Source organism: Arvicanthis niloticus, chromosome 2 (genome assembly GCF_011762505.2).
Source record: "Arvicanthis niloticus isolate mArvNil1 chromosome 2, mArvNil1.pat.X, whole genome shotgun sequence".
Lineage (NCBI taxonomy): Eukaryota > Metazoa > Chordata > Mammalia > Rodentia > Muridae > Arvicanthis > Arvicanthis niloticus.
In genome coordinates this window covers 65,134,563-65,154,715 of record NC_047659.1, presented here as the reverse complement: position 1 = coordinate 65,154,715, position 20,153 = coordinate 65,134,563, and the positions used below count along the sequence as shown (strand labels likewise).

Below are 20,153 nucleotides of genomic sequence, written 5' to 3'. Positions count from 1 at the left end.
TAGAAACTCATTTGAACTCATTTGAGTTAGAAACCACAATGGACTATTTGAGACCCTATCTCAACTCTCCTACTGCACTCCATTCCTGAAAAAAATAAAAAGTAACAAAAGTAAGCAGGGTGGTGAGATGGCTTAGTCAGTCAGTAAAGAGCTTATTACACAGACACTAAGACCTGAGTTTAGATCCCTAGCAGCCATCTAAAAGTTATGCACTGTGGTTCATATTTATAACACAGAGCTGGAGGCAGACAGGAGGACCCCTGGAATAGCTAGTCTGGCTGAATCTGTGAGCTACCAAGTCAGTAAGGACCTGTCTTAAAAAAACAACATGGTAGGCCAGTTGTGGTGCATTTCTTTAACCCTAGCATTCAGGGCACAGAGACAAAAATCTCTCTGTGGTCTCAATCCTAGCCTTCAGGACAAGGGGGGTTGCGTGGGGGGTGGGGGGAATGTTAAGATGGGAGAGTGATTGCTGGCCTCCATATGCTCATGTACTCACAAGGAAAATGAATTAAAAACAAAACAAAATACAAAAATAGAAAGCTCTAGGAATTTGGTATCATTTTATTTATTTTTATAAATTTATGTTTCAGTTTTCTTTCTTTTTTGGGGAGACAGTTTCTCATGCTAGTCTGTAATTCATTACATAGAACAAGTTGGCTTCAAACCTCTGCTGACTCTCCTTGCCTTAGCCTTCAAAGAACCAGGATTATAGAAGTAACCCACCAGGTTTGTTAAACTGGGAATGGTAGAACACACCTTTAATCCCAGCAGGGCAGAGGTAGACAGAACTCTTGAGGTTCGAGGCCAACCTGGTCTACACAGTGAGTATAAGGACAGCCAGGGCTACATAGAGAGGTGCTGTCTCAACCACTCCCCCTTCTCATCCAAAGCTTGTTTTAACCATGCATACATAGTTATTACAGAGGCCACCTAAGGAAGTAAAAGGGATGGATAAACATATGGTACTTTATGGTACTAACCTCTTGCCTCAGGAAGGGATTTTCCTTTTTAAGTTCTTCAGAAAGATCTTCTCCCTCCAGCCATTCTTTCATGCCAGTTTGTTCTGCCCAAGCATTCACAGTTGCTAGGGCAGCAGCTCGAACATTGTTCTGAATTGAGAAAATTGGCAAAAATATCAAGCACAGTTTGGAGGGAGGGGTGAGTGTGAACAATAAAGGCTTCATTTGCTAAGGTCCCATGGACATACTTAAACCATCTTCTTTGAAATAGAAACTGGTGCTGTGGTACTTCTAAAGACTTCAAAAGAAGGTGGAAACATAAAACATGAAATTGGAAAAACTATACTATACTCAATGAGGTAAAACAATAATCTGGGAAAATATAAAAAAATAATAAACAGATTTTGCTTTCTGAATCAATGGGAGTTTTTATGATGTTATGAGCTAAAGAATGGAATTCTATGTTAGAGGCTCAAATTGTTAAGAACAACTTCAATATGTGTAAATATTGACTTGCATTCACAGAATATAAAGATTTATGAACTGAAAAACTCAATTTCTCAAATTAAGTCAATAACAAAAGTAAAGAAACATTAAAATACTTAGCCTAGGGCAAATATTTAAATAAAAACTTGTAGCTTCAATGATACTTCAATGACTTCTGAGATCATCAAATTATTAGTACCTAACTGAAGTACTAGAAAAGCATGTTGTAGTAGTTCAGGTTGGGAAGAATGAAGAATATCATTTCAATATCTAAAATTTGTATCTAATGATGTATTTATTCATTATATCAAAACTTTAAGCCAGTTGTGGTGTCAAATGCCTTGGGAGACAGAAGCAGGAGAATCTCCTGAGGTAAGTGTAGTCTACACATAGAGTTACAGGACAGGCAGGGCTATATAAGAGACCCCTTCTCAAACAAAACAAAACAAACAAACAAACAACCCAAAACCTTAATGATATTTTAATTGGAAACAGCAATCATTTATTGAATGTATATTTTATGAAACAGGCACATTAAAATGTATCTTAATAAAAATGTTTCAACTAATTAATCAACTATGTCAATTATTAAAAAGTATTTTAGGATGGACAGATGGCTCAGCAGTTAAGAGCACTGACTGTTTTTCCAGAGGCCCTGTGTTTAATTCCCAGCAACCATATGGTAGCTCACAACCATTTGTAATGGGATCCAATACCCTCTCTTCCAATGTTTTTGAAGACAGCTATAGTGTGCTCATATACATAAAATAAATAGATCTTTTAAAAAAATGTATTACAATTCTGTAAGAAAGACATTTCATAAAGATACTAAAAATAGAGTACATAGCTATTTAAGGTTCACAAGTTAAATAATGGTACATTTAGTCATCATATCAATTCTGCCTGGAAGATAACAGTATTGTCTTTATAAAATTTTAAGCAATTATGCGACTCTAAAACAGAATTATCCTCTACCCCAAAAATGTGTCTGCCTTAGTACAGAATGACACGATGTTGGAAAGAGATTTACCTTGCTATCTCCAAGAACAGTAATGATAGGGATGCCGAGGTTCTTTACATGCTGCTTGATGTTCGGACCCATGGCCACTGCCAGTTGCTGAAGAATATTCAATGTCTGCTGTACCTGAGTACAAAGATCCAACACAGGTTGAAACTATAATTAAACTTGCTCCAAGTTTTACAAATGCTACTATGTGGTCAATATTATGGACTTCTAAACTATTTAAAAGATAGTATCATAGTATTGTAACACCAGATTATAAATAATTTTTAGCCTCATATTGGGCATTGCACTTGTATGCACATACTCGTACTCAAAACACATATACACGTACAAAATTCTTTTCCTTCTTTTTGAGATAGGGTTTTACTATGCAACCCTGGCTGGCCAGGATGGCCTAGAACTCAGAGTTCCACCTGCCTCTGTCTCCTGAGTGTTGGGACTAAAGGCATGCTCTACCATGCTTGACAAAAAAATAAAAATGTTTTAAAAAACTATAGTACTAGAATTTTTCTTGATAGTTTAAAATATATTGACATAAAAATAAAAAATTAAAATGTAAAAATTAGGGCCAGCAAGATGGCATGGTGGGTAAAGGTGCTTGTGATCAAGGCTGACATCTGAGTTTAATCCCAGAACCTTGCTGAGGTAGGAGGAGAGAACTGACATAACAAACTCTTCTCTGACTTCTATATTCACCCTCTTCCTCTCAAATATATACAAACAAATAAACGTACGCTTTTTAAAAAAACTAAAAATAAAACAGAGCATGTCTATAATCCCAGTATGGGGAATGATGATAAAAGAATTGCTTAGCATTTGAGAGTAGCTTGGTTGACATTAGTGAATTCAAGGCCAGCCTGCACTACACAATGAATCTATATCTTCAAATATAATGAAGACAATTGAAATCAGGCATATATACATAAAAAATAGTTCCATAAAAATATATTTAGTATGGGACCCCTTTAAGAAATAAACTCGGGCTGGAGAGATGGCTCAGTGGTTAAGAGCACTGACTGCTCTTCCAGAGGTCCTGAGTTCAATTCCCAGCAACCACATGGTGGCTCACAACAATCTGTAATGGGGTCTGATGCCCTCTTCTGGCATGTCTGTACCCATATGCATAAAATAAATAAATATTTTAAAAAAAAAAAAAAAAAAAAAAAAAGAAATAAACTCTTGCCGGGCAGTGGTGGCACATGTCTTTAATCCCAGCACTTGGGAGGCAGAGGCAGGTGGATTTCTGAGTTCGAGGCCAGCCTTGTCTACAGAGTGAGTTCCAGGACAGCCAGGGCTACACAGAGAAATCCTGTCTCGAAAAAACCAAAAATAAATAAATAAATAAATAAATAAACTCTTAAGTTATACATGGTGGAGCACACCTTTAATCTAGTGCCTTGGAGGCTGAGACAGGTGGATCTCGGTGAGTTTGAGGCCAGCCTGGTCTACAGAGCAAGTGCCAGGACCACCAATGCTATGCAGAGAAACCCTGTCTTGAACTCTCCCAGCCTCCCCCAAAACTCTGACATTTATAAATCTTGTATCTTGAGACACATACAAGAAACATAAAGAGGCTGGAGAGGTGGCTCAGAGGTTAAAAGCACTGATTGCTCTTCCAAATGGTCCTGAGTTCAATTCCCAGCAACTACATGGTGGCTCACAACCATGTAATGAGATCCGATGCCTTCTACTGGTGTCTGAAGACAGCTACAATGTACTCATATACATAAAATAAACAAACAAATAAAAAAAAAAAAAGGGTTGGAGATTTAGCTCAGTGGTAGAGTGCTTGCCTAGCAAGTGCAAGGCCCTGGGTTCGGTCCTCAGCTCTGAAGAAAAAAAAAAAGAAAAAAAGAAAAAAAAACGAAAAGAAACATAAGGAATCTTTCTGTAGTTGAAAACAAATAACATGAACCCTAATTTTTGCTAGTGAAAGCCACAACAAAAATGAACCTTCTATAGCAGCAGGGAAAGGGAAGAAAGAGAAAAGGCGCATAGTCCACATACCAAGATTTTGTTTGAATCATTCAGTCGACCCTTCAAGGCAGCTGGAAGTTCACCTATATTTGGTTGGATAAATTTTGCTTCATTGATAATACCTGCCACTTCATCTAGGCCTTCTTTCCTGATCTTCCAATTCTTGTCACCAATCTTAGACACCAACTCTGAAGTAATTTTGTCACTGAAAAATAGAAGGCATAATTCTAATTCTATACTCCTAAAAGAAAAAAAGATAATGGTACCAAAATTCCCTTTACTGAATTAATAAAAGGTCAAGATTTTAAGTATATACTACTGCACAATTGCTTACTTGGCAATCAGAAAGCTAAGGCAGGAAGACAGTGGGTTCAAGGCCAGGCTATATTATATAGTAAAACCCTAGTCTCAAAAAAAAAAAAAAAAAAAAGTAAGCCAAACCAAAAAGCTGGCCATAGTGGCACATGCCTTTAATCCCAACACTCAGAGGAAGAGGCAGCCTGTCTCAAACAAACAAACACCTAAACCCAAATACCCAAACAATATAAAGAATAAAATAATTTTTTAGGGTGAAACCTACCTGATCTCAATCCTCGGCAAAAGATCAACAACATCATTGCCCCCGTCACCTGGCTCATCTCCGTCTTCTCCTTCATCCGTACCACTTGTGCTATGCTTAGAAATTCCTCTGGTTGGAGCAGGAGGGCTTTGTCCCTGCATCTATACACACGAGTGAAACTAATGAAGCTGAAGAATGACAGCAGAGTCTAGAAAAGGTGCCTATGTAAAAGGTTCTCATTCTTTCATTAACATTTATTTGTTTTGGCTATCCTGGGATAGAGCCCAAGACCTTATGCATGCTAGCAAGTGTTCAACCAGTGAATTTCATTCTTTTTTCTTTTTTAAGATTTATTTATTTATTTTTTATTTATATGAGCACACTGCAGCTGTCTTCAGACACACACTAGAAGAGTGGATTACAGATGGTTGTGAGCCACCATGTGGCTGCTGGGAATTGACTCAGGACCTCTGGAAGAGCAGTCAGTGCTCTTAACCACTGAGCCATCTCTCCAGCCCCATGCAATTCATTCTTAACTCATAAAATATTTAGACAATATTGTAATATATACTTTAGTTGCTAGCTAGATTCTAATTTTGAGACAAAATGGCAAGTTATTTTTTATGAAGATGAGTAGAAGTTGACTTCTCAGTCACTAAGTTGTCTTTTGACTTATATTTCCAAAACAAAAGAAAGCAAGCTGTGAACACTTAGCATATTCAGTCAGAGCTATTCAAGAAGACCTATCCTTTTTGTTTTTAAATAATAATTAAAAAACAAAAGTTATACTTCAGTCAAATGTGATAGTATACATCTCTAATCCCAGCATTCAAAAGGCAGGAGGCAGAAGGCCTGCTGCAAACTTGAGGCCTGCCTAGTCTATATGGCAATTTCAGGACCAGCTAGGGTTGCCCAATTTTTTTTAATTGTTTTTTCAGTTTAATGTAAATTTTTTGAATAGAGAGTAGACTCATATTGTCTGATATTACAAATGTATGAAAAAATACAAGAAAATTGATTTTTTGTTCTAAGCTACAATCAGTTTTGTTCTTCACAAAGTCAATTTCACATTTCTTAGGAACTCTTCTAGGAACACTTTATGTACAGAAAACAAAACATGTATGTTCTTTATTCCAAGAGTTTAAAAATTTAGTCATTTTGCCTTTAAGAAAAAAAAAGATTTACCTTTAATTATATGTGTATGTCTGTATGGTATGTGCACATGAGAAGGCATTAGATTCCCTGGAGCTAGGGTAGTTGCAGACCATCCCACATGACTGGTGCTAAGAAATGAATTTGGGTCTTCTGGAAAAGCACTTAACTCGTAGTTATCTCTTCAGGCTATTTTTGTTGTTAGTTTTTTTTAGAGAATCTCACTTTGAAGCCCAAGCTAACCTTCATCTCAATTGTAGCCTAGGCTGACTCATGGTCTTCCATGATCAGAGTGCTGGAATTACATTTGAATGTATACCACTAAACTTGGTTAAAAATTTAGTCTTAACTGATGTGAAATTCTCAAAACCACCCATAGATTGGATCATTTTTAGAAACTTTACCTTTTGAAATTCTGCATCTATCTGGGATAGGAGGGCAGGCTTCTCATCCTCAAAGATCATTCGCAAAGAAGGACCAACATATAGATACATCACGCCAAGGAGGGTGATGGCAGAAGTCCTCACAGCCTGCCAGAGAAAACAGTAACAACTTTCCAAACTGGGGCAGAAACACAAAGTGGCTTCAATGCTTACACATGCTGAAGCATACTCACTGGATTTGTTGCAGCAAGAGCAGTCTTCACGTTGCTAATGAAAGCTTTGACATTCAACCTAGAAAAAAAAGCATTTAGAATTAATTGATAATGAAATCTTCAAAACATTCAAGAGCTTATAAAATTAGACTTTAGGATAGACTCCCACTGGAGCAGTGCTCAGGTATCCTCTTATCCTTAACATTAAATGAATTTAAATACTATCTATACACTGATTAATCATATTATGCTTAATTCCAAAATCTACTCTTAAAACTTAAAAAAAAAAAAAAGATTTATTGCTAGTGGATGTGCATGCATTGGAGACAAAAGGCACTTGAAGAGAGGTCAAATAACAACTTTGTTGGATCCCCTGGAACTGGAATTACCAATAGTTGTGAACCACCCAACTAGGAACTGAATTCACTTGAGGACCCAAAGAGGAACACTGGATGTTCTTTAACTGCTGAGTCATCTCTCCAAGACAGAGGACAATTGTGGAGTTTTTCATTCTACATTTTGGTGGGTTCAAAGGACTGAACTGAAGCCACCAGGATTTACCTGCTAACCTAGGTTGTACTAGCATCCTGTATACATCTGCCTTTGTCATATTTCTATGTCTACGTCTGTGTGTGTGTGTCCTATATATATATATATACACCAACTCCCAAACTTGTGGCTTCCAGTCTTCTGGAACTCATTTCAGACCCACATTTATCTTCCCAGTTCTTCAGGCCATCCTTGACTTCAGAATCATTCTGATTCATTATCCTATACAGTTCTACTTTCAGACTATATGCAAAGTAGAGCACTTCCACATTTATAATTTATATGCACATATCTATTACTTTTTGTTTTCTGTTTTTGTTTTTTCCCAAGACAGGGTTTCTTTGTGTATCCTTGGCTGTCCTGGAACTTGATTTGTAGACTAGGCTGTCTAGAATTCAGAGATCTGCCTGCCTCTGCCTCCTGAGTGCTGGTATTAAAGGTGTATACTACAATCACCAGGCTCATAAACAACTAATTCCTGATAGCATTTATTTGAATAACATAATAATTATTCTCCCTATGTCTTACTGACTTTGGTCAGATACTCTTGTGCCAAAGCTTTCTGGAACCAAATTTTTAAAATTCTGGGAAATGAACCCAGAACCTCACATATACTATGTAACTGTTGTACTGCAAAATTATGTTCTAGCCCTACTTAAAAAGCGTCTGTTTTCTCAAACAATTCAAGCTGTTGAGGCCTTATATGACTTGTTCTCATTTTTATTCCAGTCTTATTTCTTACCATTCTCCAATCACATTTTACTTCAGCTATACTCTGAAAGCATATACTAATCACTGTATTTATTTAGTGAGACATGGTTTCACTAAATAGCCCTGGTTGGTCTTGAACTCACAGTGATCTGATCTGCCTGCCTCTGCTTCTGTCACTTGTGTAGCTGATATTAAAGATGCCACTATCCCCAGCATAAGTGGCATTAAAAACGAACAAGCAAGCAAACAAAACCCACATATAAACAAGGCACAGAGAAAGAAATACAATATAGTAGCTATGCCCTTTTCCTAAAACAAGAATGCCTGAATTCCAGCGTTGGTATTGGAACTTTCCTTGCTATGATGTTAAGTTTTCTGAGCCTTAATTTCTTCATCTATAAAAGCAGAGACAACATGAAATGTGCTCTAAAAAGGGCCTGGATAAATAGCATATACTAACAGTTTCAGTACATGAAGCTGCAGCAGGAGGGCTTAAATAATTCCAGGAATCTGAGAATATACACAACAAAGCCCAAAAAGCTGAGAGCACAGTGAGGTGGTTCAGAGGGTAAAGGTATTTGCCATCAAGGTTGGTGACATGAATTCAATGCACAGTAGCCACATGGAGGAAGGAAAGAACAAATTTCTGCAAGTTGGTAGGCCTAAATGTAATATAAAAATAACAACTATGTTCATACAAAAATCAATTTGGCAGAGTGTGTAATGATTAAAAAATTTTATTGTTGGAATTCTGATAGCATTTAATCCAAAGAAGAGCCCTTTCGGGCACTAAACACTTGAGAAAAAAAAAAGATCTTGGGTGCAAACCTCAGAACCTCCAGAAAGGCAGGGGACAGAGGACAGCTAAATGACATAGTAGGTATAGGTACCTACCACCTGAACCCCTACAAGACTGATAACACACATGCTCCACCGTAAATAATTTTTAAATGTGTGTATGTATACATCTGTGTGTGTCTCTGTGTGTGTAAAAAAATGTTAAAAAAAAAAAACAAAAACAAAAAAACTTGATGGCAAAATGTAGAATACAAGTCAACACAGACCTTCTAGAACAAAAGTGTGTCTCTTATGTAAATTAGACAACCCAACCTCAGTTCTGCAGAATCAAGCACAGATAGTAAAAACAAATCAAGACCAGAGACTTGGCAAAATATTTAATTATATTTCACTTTTTTTTTAGACTTACTCAGAAAATCCAAATTCTTTTATTGCATTTGATAGCCAATTTAGAGTTTCTGACTGATTCTTGGGATTCTTTTGTGAGAAGGCCATTGACATCACCTGAAACAATACCATCAGAAAACATAGCATCAGATCTCCACTTTTTCTTATATTTCTCATAGAAATAAATTATGACTGTAAGGCATATGTATTAAATGTGAGTTTTTAAGTATTAAGTACATGGATTAACAAAAGACTTAATTTATCCTAAAAAGAAATGAGGTGACAGATTTTTAAAAGCATTCTTCTTTGAAACTTTTCATTGACTGATCATTTTGAATTACAATGTCTTAAGAGAAAATTAATGTTATTTGCCATAGTAAGTTGCAGGTCAGCCACGACATACACATACATATACAAAAACCCCACAACATAAAAAACTTTACTCAAGAATTAACTGTAATAGGTAGGCCTAAGTTAAAATTAGGGAAACCTGGGACAACACAGGGACACGGCTGTGGAACTAACCTGCTCAGCCGTCCAGGGCAGCTGGCACGCTTCAGCTATTGCTGTCATGGCTTCTTTTGCATTGTTCCCACATTTCACATCTCCAATCTTGTCTACCAGACCATCTAATACAATCTGAGCAGATGTTTTAGAAAAATTTCCCTTCTGGGCAATCAAAGCAACAATGTGAAGCTTCATCTGCATCACCTGAACAAGAATAAACATCAGAACATTATGAGGAGCCAATCCAGTTACTTACACAGAACCTCAAGATGTAGTATCTATAAGGATAATTAGATAAAAAAAAAAATCACAATTTTGAAGAACCAAAATAATTTTTATCTATTAAAAAAGCTAACTGACAATGAATACAAGAAGAAAAACATGTACCACTCAATGTTTAGCTTATGAGCTAAAAAAATATTTTAAAATGTATTTCACTGATTTTGTATATATATGTGGGAACTCATGAAACAGGAGGAGTATGCAGGTCAGATGAAAGTGTGAAGGAGCTGGTTCTCCTTTTACCATGTAGGTCACAAAGATTAATCTTAAGGTTGTGAGACTAGGTCATAAGTATCTTTATCTGCTAAGCCATCCTGTTGGCAGACAAAATTTCGATTTTTATGTTTTCATCTGTAATTTTTGCATTGATCTCAATATACATAATCCTTAATACATCTGAGTAGATCATACTGACTGCATAAAGCCACCAAAATTACTATAATATTATAGCTGCCTACATCAAACCTTCAACTTCTACAGACATACGTATAACAAAGAACTTGCAAAAATAATATTTTAAGACAAGGTCTCATCCTATAACCAAGGCTGGCCTCTAGTTCATGGTGTGGTGGTTTGAATGGGTATAGCCCCCATAGACTCATGTGTTTGAATGTTTGACCATAAGGAGTGGCATTATTAGGAGGTGTGGCTTTGTTGGAGGAAGTGCATCACTGTGGAGGTGGGGTGTGATGTCATATACTCAAAAGCTGTGTTTAGTGTGCCACACAGTCTCCTTGTGTTGCCTGCAGATCAAGATGTAGAACTCTTGGCTCTTCCAGCACTATGTCTGTCTGCATGTTGTCCTCCTTCCCGCCATATCATATTTAGTCCATAATGATAATGGACTAAAGATAGCCCCAAATATTTTCCATTATAAGAGTTGTCCTGGTAATAGTGTCTCTTCACAGCAATAAAACCCTAAGACACATGGTCATCTTCCTGTCTCAACCTCCTGAGTTCTAGGACCTACAGGTGCAAACCTCCATAGCTGGCTCTTAAGGAACTTTAAAACGTAACTAAAAATTCCCAAGAATCCAGAAGGCTATGAACATAATATTGAAGGCTATGTATATACCTAGGAAAAACACGAGATAATCTCTTACTTCTAACATACCTTTATACCCTATATAGGCAAAAAATAATAGCTAAGGTGAAGTTATAATATATTCTTCTGATATAGAAGAATATTGGCTAAAATCAGGTGTTCCTTCACCTATCTAGAGGCTGTATAAAAATATGTGTTAAACATGACAGACAACAAAAGGTAGCATGAGTTGAGGTATAAAGGACAAAAACTTTCATAATATTCATTCAGCTTTTGTGAAAATACCAAGGAGATAAAAGAAAGGGTTGGAACTATGGAACATAGAAAAAAAAGGAGGGTGTAGAGTAGCAAAGAGTAGACTTACAAGATGTCAAAATAAAACATATACTGTATGTACAGCTAGTGATAAACCCTGCATCACTTTAATTTTTTTTATTTTATGGTGTATCTAAGTATAGATGTATGCATGTCATGGTGCATGTGTGGAGGTCGGCAGACATCTTTTACGATTCAGTTCTCTTCTTCTACCAAAGGTTCCAAGGATCAAATCTAGGTCATCAGGGAATGGCAAGTCCTTTGACCCACTGGTCCATCTTGCTAGCCCCTCTATCATTTTTCTTTTCTTTTTTTTTTTTTCCCTCCACAATTTTTTTTCAAGACAGGGTCTCACTATGTATCCCTGGCTCACTATGTAGACCAAGATGGTCTCCAAACACAGAAATCAGCCTGCCTCTGCCACCAAGTGCTAGGATTAAAGGGATGCACCACTATGCCTGGTCTGTATCAATTTTCTGAATGTCTCTCTACACTCATTTTTTTAAAGATTTATTTATCTATTTTATGTATGTGAGCACACTGTAGCTGTCTTCAGACACACCAGAAGAGGGCATCAGATCCCCATTACAGATGAGCTACCATGTGGTTGCTGGGAATTGAACTCAGGACCTCTGGAAGAGCAGTCAGTGCTCTTAACCACTGAGCCCATCTCTCCAGCCCAACACTTATTTTTTAAAAAAATAAAAAATATTAAATGTTCAACTTAAAAATACCTGAAAATTAGTTTCTTTCCACCCAGGTTTTTTTGCTAGCATCTTCACCAATGCCTGGCATGGCATTTCAGTTCGCTCCATTAATTCAACAGCCTATAAATAAAATAAGACAAGAAAGTTAAAGGGTTAAAGTAAAAGTTAAAATAGTTTCAAGTGAAGGTAGCTCTTAAAGTCATGTCCATAGTTATTTCCGACGATGGAAGGGAACTAGAATTAAAAGAGTTATATTCCCTTTTCTGTATCTCTCATAATATCCCAATCACAGTATATGCTAAAATGAGCTAAACTGCATCATTCTTGTGATGGCTATCTTGGTTGTCAACTTGACAACATCCAGAATGAACTAAAACCCAATCAGCTGCATCCATCTCTGAGAGTTTTTTTTTGTTTTTGCTTATTATTATTTTGAGACAGTCTCTCTACATACCCATGGCTATCCTGGAACATACAATGTAGACCAGGCTGATCTCAAACAGAAAGAGTTCTACCTGTCCCCTGATTTCCCCCCAATCATGGCTTAAAAAAAAATTGGACTAGTTTTTTTTTTTTTAAAGGCAGGCTCTCACTATGTAGTGTGAGGGGTGTTTAATTAATTAAATCATTTGAACTGGAAAGATCCCCGTTTATCCTTATCTTTTGAGTGGAAAGATCTACCTTCAATCTGGGCCACATCTTCTCCTGACTCTCTTGCTCTTGGCCTGCTTACACTCACTCTCATTGCCAAATTCATTCCTTCACTAGGGCCCAATTTGTGATTCTAGCATATAGTGAAGACCAGCTGAGACATCCAGCCTTGTGGACTGAAGAAGAGATAGCCATTGTTGGACTAGCTGGAACACAGCTGGTAAGCTACTCTAATAAATCCTGTGTGTGTGTCTGTGTGTCTCCATAGAAATTCTATCATTTCTGTTCCTCTGGAGAACCCTGACTAATAAAATTTCAAAAGTTTGGACAGTTCCTCATACCAATATATAATATGTTTTCCATCAAGAAATCATGATGATAATGGAGTACAGAAATGGACAAAAATCATCTATTTTCCATGGCAAGATCTGTTTGCTTATTACATTTAATAGCAACTTGAAAAAACTTAAAAATTCTTCTAAACCTTATAATTCACAGTGAGAATTTAATTTTCTTGAAAAATTACTAACTTTCATGTTTAGTGAAGTCAGAATGAGGATGTTAAAGGTAAGCACTAAACAGCTACAAAACAAAAACAGAAAGCTCAACCTCAGCTTATATTAGGAAACATTTACTAATTATAAAACTTAGCAATGAAAACAAATGTTAATTTGGTACTTTTGTTGTGTCTACATAATCTAATTTTACACTCTGTCCCATCCTTGTTTTGTACCTTTTGGAATTCTTCCATACAGGCCAGCCTTTCCTTCCAGTTGCTACTGTCTAAAAGTTGAATACAGGTTGAGGGAAGGACAGCTGAAGCTTTTTCTTCACATACTTCAATCTGTAAGATACAGTAACATCATAATTAGAGATAGTTTAAGAAATAACATAAAAGAAACCCAGCTAAAACTAACATACTCCTACAGGTAACTATGGTATTTGAGTCTTCTGCAGTAAAAGTTCTTTTCATGGAAGATATCTATTAGTAGCTAAAAGATAGAAATTTACTGTACGTTAAAGAACTAAGGAAGACCTCCAATCCCTCGGGGCCTTAACTTTCTCATGGGTAATACTCACTGAGAGTTCTGGCTCTACTATTTCTTTGGTCTCCAATCCTTTCTTATTCTTTGTTCCAGCACTTGCTGAACCACCTGGTGCAGTTGTTTTGCCTTTCTTTGGTGGTCCACCAGCCTAAAAGAAAAATTTTAAACCAGAAACTCAAAATTTTATAAAAGCAGCTTTGTTTTGTTTTTTTTACATATTTTGATTCTTCAAAATTTTATTAAAATGAGATCACCTTAAAAGTAAACAAACTTTTATTGTCAACAGAATTACCACAACGTCAAACATACAGAGACTCAAAGATCATCCATAGAATACTTGGCTAATTTGCAGCCTGCATATTAAAAGTTTCTAATTCAAAATGAGTTAGTAAAACAAACAAAAACATGCAGCTGGGCAGGTACTAGGCAGAGGCAAAGAGGCAGAGAGGCAAAGGATCCGTGAGTGCGAGGCCAGCCTGGTCTACAGAGAGAGTTCCAGGACAGCCAGTGCTACACAGAGAAACCCAATCTCAAAAAAACAAACCTCCTCTCCCCCCCCCCCCCAAAAAAAAAACAAAACAAAACAAAAAAAAAACTTAGGTTTGAAGAGATGGCTCAGCAATTTAAAGAACACTGGCTTCTCTCACATAAGTCCTGAGTGTAATTCCCAACCACCTAATGATGGCTCACAACCATCTATAATGACATCTGACCCCCTTTTCAGGAATGCAGGCATACATGAAGATAGAGCACTCGTGTATATATAAAATACATAAAAAATAATAAAACAAATGAAATAAGAATGTTGAACTGGGTTCTGGCTGGAGAGATGGCTCAGTGGTTAAAAGCATTTGCTCCTCTTGAAGAGGACTGATGCTCAGTTCCAAACAACCACAGCAGAAGGATAACTGTCTCAAACCCTAGCTCCAAGGGTTCTGAATACCATTCTGGCTTCCACAGACAACCACAACCTCACATACATAAAGTCTTTATAAAAATAAACCGGAGCCCAGCAGTGGTGACACATTCCTTTAATCCTAGCACTCATGAGGCAAAGGCAGGTGAATCTCTGAGTTTGAGGACAGCCTGGTGTACAGAGTTTCAGGATAACCAAGACTGCTAGACAAAGAATTCCCGTCTTGAAAAACAAACAAAAATCTGGAAGGCAAGGCACAGAAATACATACTTTAATCCCAGCATTCAGGAGAATGAGGCAGAGGCAGACTCAGTTGGATCTCTGTAAGTTCTAGGTCAGCCTAGTCTTTATAGTGAGTTCTAGGACACTCAGGGTTATATAAAGAGACTCTGTCTCAAACAATAACAATAAAAAATAACTGAAATTATATTTACAAATTAATTTCAGATTAACAATTGGGTCTTCAATGCCTCTAATACCACCATTTTGAAATCTTTATATATTTACTGCTATTGCTCGTATGGACATCCACTCCACAGCACACATGTGGAAGTCAGGCAACAACCTTTCAGGACCTGGTTCTTTCCTTTCACAGTGGGATCTAATGACTGACCTCAAGTTGTCAATACTGATGGCAACATCACTGATCATTTGGGCAGCACTATTTATTTATTCTGGGGGCTGAGGGATGGAATGGACACACACTATTTGAAGGTCAGATGAAGACTTGCAGAATCAAGTTTCCCCTCCTTAGAGAGGAAGTTTCTCCTTCTATCATATAGGTCCTGGTGAACAGATCATCAGCCTTGGTTATGTAAATGAGTTAGCTCTATAGCCTAAACTATAAACTTAAAAAAAATGATTAAAATGTTTACCATTAAAAAAAAGGTATGTTATTACTATTTTTATTGTTTTGTTTAGGTTTTGGTTTTGGTTTTTTTGAGACACAGTTTCTCTATGTAGCCCTGGCTGTTCTGGAACTCACCCCATAGATCAGGCTGGCTCCCAAGGGCTGGGATTAATGGCATGTACCACCACTACCTTGCTCCTAGTCATAGTTTTAAAGAAAAAAAATTACACTATTTATTTAGAGTGTGGGTGTATCCTTGTTCATCAATTTTTTTCTCTCCTTCCATCATGTGGATATGAGAGATTGAATTCTGGTTATCAGACTTAGAAGCAAGCTCCTTTATCCACTAAGTCAACTTGCCAGCTTCCAGGCAGGTTATAAAGAAAAACAATGTAGTTAGAATACTATGTGTTTGTTAATCTGTTCTATTTGCAATGTGACCAAGGAATCCATTTCTCGAATTAAGACATATTAGAAGAATAACCATGAATGTCAAACCCAGTCTCTTATCTTACTAAATTCTAATTTTTAAGCCATCTTTTAAGCCAACTGTGGTAGCACACATCAGTAATTCCAGCACTTGGGAGACTGAAGCATAAGGATGACTGATTTCAAGGATCACTGATTTCTGATGCTACATAGCAAGCATCAGAGCAGCATGGATTACAAAGTTAAGACCTTGTCATAAAAGTCTATTAACCTTAGCAGTAGGTGCTTTTTTTAACGGTCCTGGTTTGGGTCCTGAAACATCTTTTGTGTCTTTGTCCCCTGCAGCCCCTGATGCAACAGCCCTTCCAGGTAGAGGCTTGGATTCTTTCTTTTCAGCTGCAAGTCCAGATTTTTTACCATGAACCAGTTCGACTTTTTCTGAACATTCTTTGATCTAGAGAAAACAATATGAACATCATTATGTTCCAATAACTTTCAAACATAGCCATTACATTATTACTTAGAAGTCATTAAGTCAAAACTATATAAAAAAAAAATCAGAAAATATTATGGGTTTTTTTTGCAATTCTTATCTGTAATTTTCTTGGCAGTGCATATGACATATGTTTTATTTCTTCATAAACTACAATTATAAAAGTACCTAAACAGCCATGATTTTGATGAAATTTAAGAAAGTACAGTTCTGTATTACATCTTCTATAGATTAGTTATTCAGCTTTGGTATAGTTATAATTTGAAAGATATTTTTATTTTACTATTGTATCACTGTATTATTGTATCACTGTATTGTATCACTTAGATTAAAATTTCAACAACCTTGCTCTGAAATATCATTAGAGAATAAACTGAAGAATATGAATCAATTATCAGTATTTTCTTTTTTTAGTAATACAAAAAAAAAAAAACAAAAAAAAAAACAAAATTAGTAACAAAAACTGCCCAGAGGGTACCCTCCAAAACTGATTTCAAACACATGAACATGTTTGCAACATAAACTTTTTTTCCCTACAGAAACTGGCAAGTATGAACCAAGTATGGCACATGCCTTTAATTCTAGCACTTGGGAGGGAGGCAGAGGTATGCAGATCTCTGAGTTCGACGCTAGCCTGGTATACAAAACAAATTCTAGGACAGCCAGGGCTACTTGAGAAACCCTGTCTTGATAAAAACCAAGAACTGTTTAACAAACAAAAAACCCAACAACAAAAAAGAAACTGGCAGTAAACAAACTAAAACTCACAAAAAACATGTAAGTACTCTGAAATTTTTTTATCTTTTATTTTTTGGTAGATTCATATATAAATACACACACACACTCACACATATACAGTATATTGTAATTACTGGCACACTTATCTACTCATAACTTTCATCCGTATTACTCACACCGTCCTCCATACAATTCCCTTTTCAACATTCATGCCTTTCTGTACTGTTCTATCACATACTGAATTTAACCAGGGTCATGAAACTGTCCACTAGAGCATGGCAGGCTCATCACTGAGTACACAACTGAAAGCAATGTCTGTTCCCTCTTCAAACACAAAGTTTATGTTGCAAACATGTGCATGTGTTCAACAGAGAGGAATAGGATAGATTTGCAAACTGCAATACAAAGAGATGACCATTACTAACTTACCTTATCAAGCTTGAGTTTGTCAACATCTGCTAAAAATGGGTTTACTGTTTTCTCACCAACCACCTTCAAAGCTGTACCCAGTGCTTCAAATGCAGCATCTCTGACTTCAGGAGCAGAATCATTGATGTGCTACACGGAAGTAAATGATATTTAATACACGGAAGTAAATGATATTTAATACAATGAACTCTAGTTACTACTACTTTTATTTTGAATAATAGTTGCTGGATAAGAATTTTCCCTTTATAATTTACTAAAGTTTACTGCAAGCTTTTCTTTTGCCAATTAACACATTATTTTCTGGATTTCAGAAATCTTTAGTTAATTCACCTAGTTAACTAACTCAAATGTTAATTTAGTTATTCACCAAGTAAATGTCATTTTTTAAAAATGTAATTATTTTCTTTGATGTGTGAGTGCTTTGTCTGCATGTATGTATGTGTACTATGTGCATGTCTGCTCCCCACAGAGATCAGAAGAGGAAGTTGGGAGCCCTGAGAACTAAAGTTACAGATGGTTGTGAACCACCGTGGAGGTGCCAGGAAACATACGTGGATTCTTTACAAAAGCAGCTCTTAACTGCTCAGCCATTTCTCCATCCTCTGTAAGTGCTTTAAACATTGTTTACATACATACACATATACACACTCTATGTGAATATTTATGTATATATGAATGTCCCTCCTTTCACCTTTAAAGGGGATCTAGGGAATTAACTTAGGTTACTGTGCGGCTAGTCTTTATTCTCTGAGACATCCTGCCAACCCATCATGCTTTCTTTTTCTTTTACCTTTAATCTAAAATGCCCCATTCCCAATGATCCTCGCACACTCTAGTTTGACGCTTATTCTTGGCTAACTTGTCATCCTTCGAAAGTAGAACATGACAGTTACAAAACTTGGTTCAGAGTGTTTGCTCCTTTAAAGATCACAATCTACAGTATTAAAGTCATGTCATCATTATATATAACTAGTAGGAAAAAATATATAAACTATAGCCAGTTACCTTAAGTAGAGCAGCACAAAAGGGCTTTAGTAGACTCTTCGGCAATGTAGAAGAAGTGCAGTGACGAAAGCTTCTTGCAATAAAAAGTGATGTCTGCTGCTTGATGGTGGGATTTTTATTATCCATTACTGCTAAAACATCCTCACTGATGTTCTGTAGTGTGGTCTTTAGAAGAAGATGGCAATGAGCTTTTCAGCTATAAATTGTCAAATTATTATAGTGACAACATGTATTAAGACAAAACCGTAAGTTCCATGCCATCAACTTACAGTTAGGAAGATTGCATCAATTGCCTCCTGCAGGGCTTGCACAACTTGAGGCTTCTTTTCTTTGAATTTTTCCAAAATTGTTGGCACAACCTATAAAGACAAACAGCTACAGTAATACTCTAACAAACATGAATGAAGTACTGCAGGGGACAGAAAGATAAGATAGCTCAGCAGTTTAAGAGCACATGCTATTCATTCATAGGACCCAAGTTTGGTTCCCAGCACACACATCATAGCTCACAACCATCCATAATTCCAGTTCCAGGAGTTATGATGCTCTTTTTGACCTCCATAGGCACCAGGTACACATGTGGTGCACAGACATACCCACAGTCAAAACACTCATACACATATAATTAATTTTAAAAAACAAGAAAGAAGTCCTAATATATACTATAGTATGACAGATCTAAAATTTTCAAAATTAAGCTAAGTGAAAGAAAGCCACTCATGAACGACCACACATTCTATAAGTCCCCTTATCTGGAATATTCCCCACAGGAGTTGGAAGTGCTCTTAACTGCCCTGCTATTTGTCTGACAGTATATTATATGTCATTTTAATGGAAAAAGATCCCAAATTAAGCAGATGGAACCATCTTAGCTAAACAATAAGTTAAATAGAACTAGTAACAACTCAAACTACAAGGTACAGCAATCACTCACTCAACCATTGCTTAGCAAATTAATGTCAATTTTAAAAGTAGTTTTCAGCTAGGAGCCAGCTAGGCTACAGAGACCCCACCCCAACCCTGCCTCACTAAAAGTAGTTTTTTCATTTGTTTGGGTGTTTGTTTGTTTGTTTGTTTAAGACAGGGATTCTACATAGCCCTGGCTGTCCTGAAACTTAGATCAAGCTGGCTTGAACTCAGAGATCTGCCTCAGAATTCCAAACTGGGATTAAAGATGTGTACCATCACACACAGCTAGTGCTTTATTTTTATTTCCATAATAATAGGCAGCACAACTCATTTTTATTTGTTAGTATCTACTTTAGTTTTAGTTCTCAGAAATTATCTTTAATACATGAGTTACCAGTCTTCAGTAAGGCTACATATCAACAGAACAATAAAACTGGCTGGAGAGATGGCTCAGTGGTTAAGAGCACTGGCTGCTCTTTCAGAGATCCTGAGTTCAATTCCCAGCAACCACATAGTGGCTCACAACCATCTACGGTGAAATACGATGCCCCCTTCTGGTGTGTCTGAAAACAGCAGCAGTGTACTCATATACATTCAAAAAACAAAAAAAAACCTGTGTATAAAACTGACA

General features: G+C 36.6%; 1 protein-coding gene across 7 annotated transcripts in view; it reads right to left on the bottom strand.

The window, feature by feature from the left end:
* Ckap5 (cytoskeleton associated protein 5) overlaps positions 1–20,153 on the bottom strand; it is an 88,551-nt gene that overhangs the window by 32,908 nt on the left and 35,490 nt on the right. For all 7 annotated transcript variants that reach the window (XM_034493950.2, XM_034493954.1, XM_034493951.2 and 4 more), the window contains 15 exons: positions 18,883–18,972; positions 18,614–18,778; positions 17,609–17,737; positions 16,220–16,402; positions 13,788–13,901; positions 13,441–13,551; positions 12,084–12,176; positions 9,726–9,911; positions 9,223–9,317; positions 6,777–6,834; positions 6,565–6,690; positions 5,030–5,169; positions 4,480–4,654; positions 2,479–2,592; positions 984–1,112 (listed from right to left, as the gene is read on the bottom strand). In XM_034493950.2, coding sequence (XP_034349841.1) covers positions 984–1,112; positions 2,479–2,592; positions 4,480–4,654; positions 5,030–5,169; positions 6,565–6,690; positions 6,777–6,834; positions 9,223–9,317; positions 9,726–9,911; positions 12,084–12,176; positions 13,441–13,551; positions 13,788–13,901; positions 16,220–16,402; positions 17,609–17,737; positions 18,614–18,778; positions 18,883–18,972 — 1,908 coding nt within the window. The remainder of the gene's footprint in view (positions 1–983; positions 1,113–2,478; positions 2,593–4,479; positions 4,655–5,029; positions 5,170–6,564; positions 6,691–6,776; positions 6,835–9,222; positions 9,318–9,725; positions 9,912–12,083; positions 12,177–13,440; positions 13,552–13,787; positions 13,902–16,219; positions 16,403–17,608; positions 17,738–18,613; positions 18,779–18,882; positions 18,973–20,153) is intronic.